At 38.4% G+C, this 11,770-nt stretch overlaps 1 protein-coding gene across 1 annotated transcript; it reads right to left on the minus strand.

Moving 5' to 3' along the window:
- Window positions 1–263: 263 nt before the first annotated feature.
- Window positions 264–1,549, minus strand: LOC102232220 (forkhead box protein L2-like). Its single transcript, XM_005808228.2, has one exon. The coding sequence runs from the start codon at window positions 1,523–1,525 to the stop codon at window positions 743–745; it is 783 nt and encodes a 260-aa protein (XP_005808285.1). The 5' UTR covers window positions 1,526–1,549; the 3' UTR covers window positions 264–742.
- Between the last annotated feature and the right edge of the window lie 10,221 nt (window positions 1,550–11,770).

The raw sequence follows: 11,770 nt of genomic DNA on the forward strand, positions 1-11,770 counted from the left end.
CCAAAGAAATTCCCAGGAAACTTCAGTCAACTTCTATAATCGCAGAACGCAACAGCATCATTCAGCTGAACTTGTCATTTTGCCTCGAAACAACTTTTTATTTAAAGTCAAAGATGTTTCCCTAGATGAGTTGCTTTAAAATATTTATGTTTTCTAGAAAAAAAAATTTAACACTTATTTTACAATTGAACAATATTTTCAGAACATACAGGAATCAGACAATGAACGACAATATGCAAAACTATTTTATTTAAACAGTGGTACTGAAACACTCACAAACAAACAATATAAACGAGTCAGTGCATCAATAATGTAGCAGCTCAAAGAATTAGAACAATAAAAAAAATCAGTAAATAACGTACATAAACAGCCTATTTCAGAGTTTTCTAAATAGAAAAATAAAAGTAAAATATGTAGGTTGACAACATTTTCCCTACACAACTGGGAAAAGAATATCTGTGTAATTATTTCATGTCGTTCTGGGAGCTTAATCTATTTAATTTTGCACAACTTCAATCAAATCGGTTACTGTCTTTTTGAAACCACAGCCGTTGCGCCCCAAAAAGAAAGAAATGTTACAAATGTGTAAGAGCTAACATTTTAACGTGTGATTTCATTAATTCATCCATTAAATAGAGAACTTAAAGAACTTGATGAACGTCGGCCAGCTGACCTGAAATAGTGACGCAAATGAACCGTGAGTCTGTGAACAGGCGGCCACCCGTCAGAAAACATGCAGTCCTCACTGCTCCGAGAAATAAACCAGCGGCGACTCCGCTTGCCGAGAGTAGGAAGTGAACTGCGGGCAAGGCACAGACATGGTGCCACCGTCCGGACTCACCGGCTGGGCCACTCCTCCGTAAGGGTACCCGTTGTGTGGAACCAGCACGGGCGGGTGGTAGGCCCCGTAAACGGAGGGATGGAAGTGTGGCGGCGGGCAGTAGGAACCGCCGATGGACAGACCGCGGGTGGATCCGGAGACGACCTGGGGCGCAGGGTACCCACTCGCCCAGGTGCCGCTCACATACGGCTGAAGGTACAGAGACTCTGGATACTCCACAGGGTTTCCCGTCAGAAAAGGCAGGCTGGCGGGTCTATAGGGTCTCCGCACCCTCCTCCGGCGCCGGTAGTTCCCTTTCTCGAACATGTCTTCAAAAGCCGGGTCCAGCATCCAGTAGTTGCCCTTCCTGTCCGCCCCGCTGTCCCTCGGGACCTTGATGAAGCACTCATTAAGAGACAAATTGTGCCGAATGCTGTTCTGCCATCCTTTCTTGTTCTTCTCGTAGTATGGGAACTTTGATATGATGTATTCATAAATCCCGCTCAAAGTCCTTCTCTTATCCTGGCTCTCTTTGATTGCCATCGCGATCAGAGCCACGTATGAGTACGGCGGCTTCTCCAACTGGACGGTCCCGTCCTCATACTCCGTTTCCTCCGAACCTTTGGACTCTGTTTGGGGAGAGCTGGAGCTGATATCCAGCAGCTGCATTTCCTGGGTCCCGAGGGTTTTCGCCTCTGCGGCCATGGCTCAGCTAGACTGTCCGCCTATGCGTCCCTCTGATGGAAACTGGAGTGTTTTGAGTGGCATGTGCGTCCACAGGTGCAGAAACTCCGCCCACAGGTGGCTAAAATGTAACAAGCGCCTTCTTTCATGTCACACAGCTCTCACGGTGTTTATGCCCAAGTGCGTGAATCTAATAAGAATGTTTTTGGTTAAAGTCACCGATCAAAGGATTGCTCTTTAATCACATTCATACTTCTGACTTTGAAGCGACTCTTGAAACAGCAGCTCTCGTTTGAAATCGGTATTTTTGTGTAAAAGTCGTTGACCAAGAGATGAGCATATAGAATCGTCTGAATAAGGAGTTTATTGCATTTTATTACAGTAGTTCTTGTTGATCCGTAACACTTTTGCAACCTGAACTTTATGTATTAGAGGCAGGTTAATTCATTACAATGTCATTAAAAGATTTAGCCCTTTCAGTAATTCAAGCGATAAACCAGTCAGCACACATTTATTTTCTTTATCCAAAAATAACCAAAGTGCAAAATACACCAAAAATAAAATAAAAAAAATAAAACAAAAGCACAGAGAATAGCTTCTTAAACACGCGAAATGCCATGTGTAGACAGATAGATTGAATTCATAGTTTACAATTTTTGCTTTCAGCAAATAAAAACTCAATATTCAGTTTTTCAGAAGATTACCTTACCTTTATATGTATATATATCATTACTGTTGCTTGTATGCCTTTTCCACCACATGTTTTCCTTCCACTCAACTTTCCATTAATACAGCACCCTGCAAACAGCCAGCTTCTCTAGGAACAATGTCTTGTTTCTCATGAAAGATGCCATTGACTGTCCTAATGATGGTTAGTATCATTATATTGCATCCAATATTTTTCATTGATTTTAATATCTGTTTTTTTTTTTTTTTTTTTTTTTTTTTTTTTTTTTTTTTTAGAAATTTGATTATGGTATATAATTAGCTGTAAGCCGTAATGATACAATAAAAGAAAAAAAGATGCCTTGGAACATTTTATTGTCAGTAACGATTGTATCTATATAGTGTAATAGGTTTTCATTTTGAAGTGAATTATTAAAGAGAATCAACCTGTCAGCAATATTGTGATTTATAAAGATGCAACTCAAAATCCGTCAAAAGAGATTAACATAAAATTCTACAATCCTGAATTTTCTTAACTGTACAGTTTTTTTATGCTCATTGATGTTTGCAATTTAGATTCATTTAACTAGGTGTAAGAAAAACACCAGTTTTAAACATTTCAAACACCGAGGTATGTACTAATTTGACATATTACATGCAGATAAAATATGTATCATGTGGTAAAGAAATATGTTAAGGTTATGGATTGAACGTGAGAAGTTATAATTTTCATCATGTTTCGTAAAATTTGATTTCTTTCATTTAAATAAAGTGCATTTGAGCAAAGTATTTTAAAAGGCAAAAGCAGGAAATCAGTTGTGGATATTGTGATATTTCTCTGACTTATTAAGACAAAAAAGGGAAATTTAACCATTTGTGTTTCTGAACATTTTGTAAAGGCTTCAATAAACTGTTGACATTTATTTGTAAACAGACCAGCAAGTGTAAAATTTGATCTTGCTTCAGACAAATGTATGATAAATAATTTAAATATAGACACATCATTTGTTTGTGTCTATATTTTACTTTGATAGTAGAGAACAGACATTTTATAGTGTTACTTTGTGCCGACAATTGTCAGTTCTTTTAAAGCTTAAGTTTATGAAATTCTGCATTCATTCATGTGAATTACATAAAAATATTTAGCATGAGATGGATACTGAGTGGGAACTGGAGGGCTCTTGGAGGCCCCCTGCTGGCCTGGAGGTCTTAAGCAGCGATTCAATTTACGTTTGCCGGAAGCAGGCTATTCTACTGACTTATAAAACAGGGCTGATTCAAGGTGGGAGCCTTTAATAAAATTAGATTTGGGCCTGTCTTCCTGTGTAGACCATCATCATCCCTAACAGATTACAGATTTGGTAGAATCTGGGAGAGGAGACCAAGCTGAATTGGCTTTGATAAAAGCTTATTTTCTGCTGAGGTGTAATTTGTAATCAAACTGAGCTCCAACACAAAGAAAGGATTAAACTCGAGCAACAGATTGTAACTATGGTAACACAATAATCAAACAGTGGCCATGATATTTAGCACTTTTAAAGAGTAAACTTGCCAATTCCTTTATATTTAAATTTTTACCCATTTAAAGTCCTTTATTTTATCTATGCTGAATGTGTGTAATTTTTTTTACTAATATTCTCTTTACCAACAAAAAAATTGTAAAAATGTAGATTCATGATCAGACCTTTATGGGACGAATAGTTCAGGGGCCCTAAACAGCACCTTAGTTCACTAATGCCTTGGTTTCAGCTCTGTTAAATGTAATTCTAATATGACCTCACTTAAAGTTGCCTTTTCATTTTTTGTTTGACTGGAACTCTAAAAGTATCCATGAATATAACCCATTACAACACACAAAGACTCTTTTTTCCCCACCTTTTCCATGCAGGCGATTTTCTTTTACACAGTACACATCTATGGCAATAAGCTGCTGGGAATTTCCGTGGACATGGTTGAGAAGGACTTTAGCAGGTTTTCAGGTTATCAGCGCCCAACTTCCCACCCACGTACAGTGAGGTATGAACAGCGGGCCTGTCGATATGCTGAGGGAAGCAGATAATGATCGCCCACTCTGCCCAGGCAGTCTGTCTGTCTGAGCTGATCTATAAGGGAGCAGCCAGGTGAAAAACAAACATCTCCCCCAGGCAAAGGGCATTTTTTAAATGATTATCTTTGGCGCAAAACACATTTACTACAGTCATGTAATGCATGTTCAAACAAAAAGTGGATTGTGTAGGATAAAAAGATGGAAGTGTTGTAGTTCAGAATTAGGAATATTACCAATCTTCATCATTTTTACCAGGACCAATCGCGTTCATACATACACAGGATGCCTGCTGCAGTCCAGATTGTGAGTTGGTTTTGTTTGTATTCAATGTGTGAACATAAAACAACTAACTTTAGGAAACCAAAGACAGATTCCCAAAGTTGGACACCAAATGAAAATAGAGACGGGAGGCTGTCTCTAATCATAATAACAATCACAATCATAATGAAACTGGATGGAAAAAAGTGTAATGTGCCCCTACAGAATAGTTCGCATACTGAACATAATGTAACCAGATGGACATATTTAACTTTGTGTAGTAATTAGAGTCAAAGGTGTTCCTATGGCGTAATCAGTCAATCTTTTCATGAGGTGAAAAGTGGTCACTGCAAGCTTGGGATCATGTTGTGAACAGGACAACAACCACCTTCTATCAGCAAGAAGAAAATTAAAAGTTGGACTATGCGAATGCTAGCCAAGAAGAACTTCCAAACAAATTACAGGTGAACTTGGAGGTAGCTAAGATTTGTTCAAAGCAAATCGTAAGCAAAGCAAGTCTTGAAATTGCCTAAATACATTTTAACCGGCTGCAAAGATTCCAACACACAAAATGGTGGATTTTTGTCAAGCCACGTCATTTCTTTGTGCACGAACCCATAAACGATGCTTTCAAAGTAAACAGTGCCATTCCGTCAATGAAACGCGAAGGGGCTCGGTCATCAGTCTGCGGCTGCAACATGCACAATGTGTCTTGAATCGATGCCATCAAGACTTTCTGGAGCAAAACGAACTGGCCAGTGTCAGAAAGCGTGGTCCCACCACAGACACATCCAGGGCTCGTTCAACAGCATAAATACAAACAGCTAAAAACAAACATTCATCCTGGCAGGACCAGGGTAACTGAGGCTGCACCTCTGTTTTCTGTTTTCATAGGAAATGTGTGGGTTTGTCTCCCAAAACCAAAAGATTGATATTTGAACTCATGAAACATAACGAGAGAGGCAATTTGAAGCTACGAGAACAATATGAATCATTGACAGCCTAAAAATGAAAAGTAATCATTAAAAATAACTGAAGTTTATATTCTAAGTGGGACAAACAACAGGAAACCACAAAAACTTATTTAGGCAAATTACTGGACAAATTTGGAAAGACAAGTCTGCAGTTTGTCTTTGGGTAAAAGGACAGAACCGTTCACCTCCCAGAAAAATAAACTTCAAATGTTAACAACTGAACCGAGAAAAGAAGGAGGGACATGACTGATTCCATCTTGTTTTGTAGCTGATAAGCAGCCATTTTAGAGCCGATCTCTGATCATCCTCAAGTTTTAAACATTTTACCTGCTTACAGGAATCAAAACAAGTTCTGAAATTGTCGTGGATAAGCAAAGAATTGTACATTTTTTTTGTGAACGACATTTTCAGGGACCTGGCTGTTCTGTTACATTTGTCCAGATCTATTGCTATGGATATCACACAACTGGTAAAATGTAGTGGTGCAGGCATCATGCTAGAGGGGATGCTTTTCTTTAGCATTTTCTATTTGTGAAATCAAATTGAAAATTGTATTGTTTCTCTTCCTCTTTAGTACTTTGTGTCAGTATTTTGCAGAAAAACCCATTAAAATGTCACAAAGTGTGCCACATGGCAAAATTTGGAAAAGTTCAAAGGGCATGAGCACCTTAGCAAATCACTGTAGATCTAAAGTATTTTTACGTTGAGCTGCTTTGGGTTTCCAAGCAGAAACATTTTGACCTTTTTCTTGTACTTGCTTCAACCAGGAAATTTCCTGCTGTCATACCAAGAATACCTTTTGCGGGTTAGAGCTGCAGCAATCCAGAACACCAACTCCCTTAAAGAGACCTGGCGGTTCAACACTTGGAGGGAGAATCCGACAGACGGTGGTTTGAAGACCAAAAAGGTCCAAAAGTCATAATCCTGAAAATTTTGCGCCACTTCCATTTTCTCAGGTCTGTTGTCTCATTGCTATCTTATGATTTCTCCTGAACATAGAACACAGCTGTAAAAACTACCTGCCTTTAGCTAATTTATCCAGTATGTTGTTAAGTAAACACCAGTTACTCAAACTATCCCAATAAGAATGAAAGAAACTGAATTCATGAACATAACTTTTGTAAACTTGCAAGCAAAAACAAAGCATCCCTGTTCCTCTCAGACTCTCCAGACCACAGATTACATTTTAAATATCAAACAGATAAAATTTAAATGAGGAAAAAAAACAAAGAACAAGGGTGGCTTGTTTGGACGGATTACCTGGACCAGGTGTTCTCTATAAATAGCATCTTGAAGCATAGAATATGCTTAGCAAAAATAGGGATTTAAACAACACAAAATACTTGTGGACCAATGTATTTATGTAGAAAGAGGAGATGTTTAAAATTAAGGGAGAACATTGTATTAGATATAAGCCAAACATATCATATCAGACAGGTTTATCCGGATGTTTTTGTGCTGATAATCTTGGTTTGCTTAGCAGGATTTAAAGCTCACCACAAACTATTCTGTATGTCGTATTAAAGAGTCAAACATAAAGTCATCTGCTCTAAATCTGGTTGAACTGTGTTGACAATAGTAAATAATTATGTTTTTAAATTTACTTTATTAAAATCAATCAGCCTCAGATCACCAAGTTGAATAATTCACTGAATCCTCCCTGTCATTTTTTTAAAATAATGAAATGGAGCAACAAAACATTTGATACAAATCATCTCCATCTCACGGCTTTTCAGATCAGTAGTGGAAGTCGATCTGTGAATGAAATAACTAAACAAAAACCCCACGTCTAACAGCTCTTGGATGAACACGCACTGAAACTTGAGTCGTCTCCAGGACACCTGCAAAGCTGAAGCGGTGATGAAAGGGAACGAAAGCCCAGTGATGGGGGTTCGTTCTGCACAGCGGCAGGTTTTGTAGTTCTCAGCCGACCGTAGTCATTTCATGCTCAAGAGGCAGACTTCCTTAATCCACAAGATTAAAAACAATGACAAGCCAAACAGGCTTGGCTGTAAATCAAACTACAAATTAACTACATGTAAGTGTAACAGTAACTTATACAAGATAAATCTCTTTCTCTCTCTCTCTCTTTCCTCTGCCTCTGATTGTTGCCCATTGTTAGGTGTGGCTGTATCTCATGCGATGAAAATATGAGTGTCATGATCAGGTCACAATCCAGTTGACTTGTTCATCTCCTGAGAACATGTCACTCACTCTGCAGCGGTCTCGGTGACTGACAGTCAACCAGTCTTGCGCCAGTCCTGTCCTGCCTGAACGCCTTTATTAGAAAAACACTTTTAGCTGCAAACTTCCAGAATCTTTATGTGTAAGCTGTTGAAATATAAATGCATGTTCATTTACACCCCCCGAACCCCCCACACACGCCTACACACACATACACTTTTTCCACATTTTGTTGAGAGCCACAAATTTTAAATTTTTCTTGCTTTTTTTTTAGGGGGGGGGGGGTGACAGGAGGTGTGGGAGGGATTTAAAACAGTTTTAATTTTTTAAAACAAGAATTCTCACCACCTTTGCATATTTGCCTCTTTCCAAATAGCTCAAGCTCAGTCAGATCAAATGAAGAGCCTTTATCAAAATGAAAGATTAAGTCTTGCCCCAGATTCTTAGCTGTAGCTCTGGCTGCATGTTTAGTTGTCCTGCTGACAGATGAACCTCCATTCAGTCTCAAGTTGAGCCTCTAGCAGCTTTCCTTCAGGTTTGCCCCGGTGACGAAAAGCAGTCCCGCTGCACTCGTCTGCCTCCGCCATGTTGTGTCAGAATTAAGGATTCGCTGCATGTGCACAACAAGAAAGAGCTTTTGTATTTCAATTCATGATGTAAAATTATTGATCAAGTTAAGTGAGGAGTTCAAACAAAATCAAAATTTAATACAATTTGAAAGGAAATACAAGGAGGTCATTTTCACAAGATGTAGAAATATGGGTGAGAGATAGTACTCATGTGTATATGTAAAATGAGGCATGTGGGTATGGATGTAAGGATGAATATATTTAGACATGTGAACTCAGATAAGATGGAAAATTAATTAACATGTCATTTTTAAAATAACGAGGGTCCATCTGAATATATTGTATGTGTTTATGGGGTAGGAGTTTATAAATTTATTTATTCCTCCTACTCCTTTTCAAGCAGTGGTACAAAAATATGAGTTTTCATATTCCTTGTTCATGTGTGGGATTTTGTACTTCTATCCTGTTCGAATGAGGCATAGAGCTGTAGTTTTCCTTCCCACATAACTCACTGCTGGTAGAGCAGAAAGTTCCATCGTCATCCTGCCTTCTTCATCATCCTTGCTTTGTCCCTTCACCGGTGTCTGTGAACTGCAGACAAATTTTTTTCTGACTTTACCCAAATAAGAAATGGCTTTCTTCTCGTCACTCTTGCACAAAAGCCAGATCAAACTCTTCAGAAAGTGCCTTTATTTACTGATGGACGCTGTTGTTTGTCATAGATTTTATCTAGTGGTATCTCAGTAAAGGTGCCTGCGTGCAAGTGAAACTGAAAACCAGTTATTTTCAGTTCTTTTGAGGTGCATAACTTCGTTGATATTGTAAATCCGTTAAATTTCATGGTTCACTCTAAACACCTCCAGTCTATCTGCAAGCTTTTCCTCGAATGAGCGTTCTGTCTTGTTGGCCTTTATAACTGACAAAGATATCAGCTTATGGGGTTTGTAGTGAAAACAACATTGTGTCTATCTGTTGTCGTTTCTCAAAATAACTTTTCTGCCAAGATAAAGTCAACATGGATTCCTGAGTGATGGATTGCAAAGATGACGCTTTGTTTTTTCCACTGGCGTTTTGAAAGCAAAATTCAGGCAGCCTTCTGTGTAGAAACTAAAATCATCTCATCAGTGGCAAACAAAATATCCACTCTGATATTTTTCCAGAATGCTAGAACTGGTTTCCGATTTAGATTTTGAACCCTGTTACTGCTGCTCAGCGAAAATGACTGTGCCCAGGTTGGCTGGCTTGGCTCTTGCAGGTTCAACCTGCTGCCACATGCGTGCCCCACGCTGAAGGCTGTCTATGCAAAGATCTGCCTCAGCATTACTTTTCCGTTCTCACCTCTTTTCCACGGAACAGCTGGGAACACAGAGGCCAGCCTGAGACAGCAGCAATGATTGTGACAGCACACTGACAAATGATTTCTATCTAACTCAGAGCCTCTCCCACTTGTCAGGAGACACACACAACTGAAGTGAGATTGCATTTGTAAGATAACGACGCTGCCAAAAGACACTGTTCAAGCCTAAACAAATGCATGTTGCTTCAGGCTTTTTTTTTTTTTAATTTCGCTTTACTTGGCAGTATTTTCAGCTTCCATCAGATCAAACTAAATATGCCCCCCCCCCAACTTTCAAAAAACACAAGTAGGCACTTTTTACTAAGTTACTAAGCCAGGGTAAACCGTATAGCTTTCAAGAAACAAAACAATGCACAAGATAAGCAGATTATACTTGATGTAGACAAAAAGAGGATAGATATTTGACCTATCTTTTAAATAAACAATGCACTGCGTTATGAAGCACTCTACATGTTAGTGCTGTGCTCAGTAATTGTTGAAGTGATACATAATTCTCCACCTGGAGCCCAAATAAGTGGTGTACCTTTAACTCTCTACCGCCATCTTGTGGAGTTAGGGTAAAAAAAAAAAGAAAACATTGTTTCACACACCAGCCTGCAAGGATAAGAGGATGCAGTCAATGGATGGATGGATGCAGGAGAATATGAAACGCTAGCTTAGAGCCAGAAGCACCTCAATAGACGGGGCTAACCAACTTCAAGGCCTTGTTCACATTTTTATTCCTCTGGAACATACGATACTTTTAGAAAATTATTAAAAAACTAATTTGATCAGTAAGTCGTTTTACTGATGAAACACAAACACTGAAAACCAGGCCCACTGCATTATAATGTTCCCACCTCTGACTTCACTATTTTAGGATGATGTAATGTCCTTTGACTTCCAAACATGGTGTGTTTCATTGCGCCCACACAAAAAAAAGCTTTAGCCTCATCTACCAGACCATGTTCTTAGTGTTTCACAAGATTGTCTAAGTGTTTTAAACAAGTTTTTACCTGCTTTTCCTTCTGCAGGGGGAGGGCTGCGTGATGAGTTGTTCTTTCCACCCCCCCAGATTATGACCCCTACAGTCTTCACTGAAACCTTTGGTAGTTTAGAAATTCTTCTGTAACCAAATTTATGTTTTTTTACAGCCAGAAATTTTGCAGAGGTCTTGTGAGACCTCACAGGTTTTGTCCATCATGAAATTTTTGATCTAATAAACAAGCTAGTGGTTCAAATTCTTCTAGACGTCAATGCTGCTTTATTGTCAATGATGCTGTAAAGCTGCTCCTGATAAATCTATATATAAGGGCTTGTATTATTTTTTTTTATCTAATTAGTAAATTACAGAAATAATTGTGTATTCAGAACCTTTCTCGATTCCCCCATTTCTAGCACACCGGTAACATTAATGCATTTACATTCTCCGCCGATAGGTGGCGGTAATGCGCCGGAATGTTCCAAGCAGCCAAGATGATTATGAGAACTCAGTACTGGAAACAATGTAAAAGGTCACATGACTGGTCATCAGTTCCTTACTACATAAAAAATACTTAATGCATCGAATTCGATAAACACGCAATTACATTGATATTAAATTCACAAGTTAATTACATTAGCTCCCGACCCCATTAGGGACAAAGGGTGAACAGAAAATGGATGGATGGATGGATAATTACATTAGCATTGCCCTCCACTAACATATGTATTCCTGACGTGACATTCGACGTCATGATGTAAATAAATCATAACTCTGTATTTTCAAACTTATAATTTTAAATGTTTGAGATCAAATTAATATATTGAATCCCATAATTAATCCCCGACTCTGACTTTGTAAAGACTTATAAAGCAGCAGCTTTGTTTTTTATTTTTTGATTAAGCAGACTTGCATTTATTATGATACACAATCATTTTTCTGAACTTCTTAACTTTCTCAAGGCAAACAGTCTTCAATAATAAAATGCAGTTTTATTAAAGTGTTTTTAAAAATTCTGTCAGAAGGGGGCAGCAAAGTGTAACTTAACATCACCACTTAGAGCAGGAATAACTTTAGTTTTAGTGCTCCTTGTGGAATTATTTTATCTTACAGAGTTTTGTTTTTAATAAATCTGAAATCCTATGCAACATGGCTGACTCAGTTGTTTTACATTTGTAATCAATTTTTATTTCAAATGCGCTTTATATAGTTGCTCTGAGCCAGCAAAAAGGCATGTAAGAAGGACTGTC

Source organism: Xiphophorus maculatus, chromosome 1, assembly GCF_002775205.1.
Source record: "Xiphophorus maculatus strain JP 163 A chromosome 1, X_maculatus-5.0-male, whole genome shotgun sequence".
Taxonomy (NCBI): Eukaryota; Metazoa; Chordata; class Actinopteri; order Cyprinodontiformes; family Poeciliidae; genus Xiphophorus; species Xiphophorus maculatus.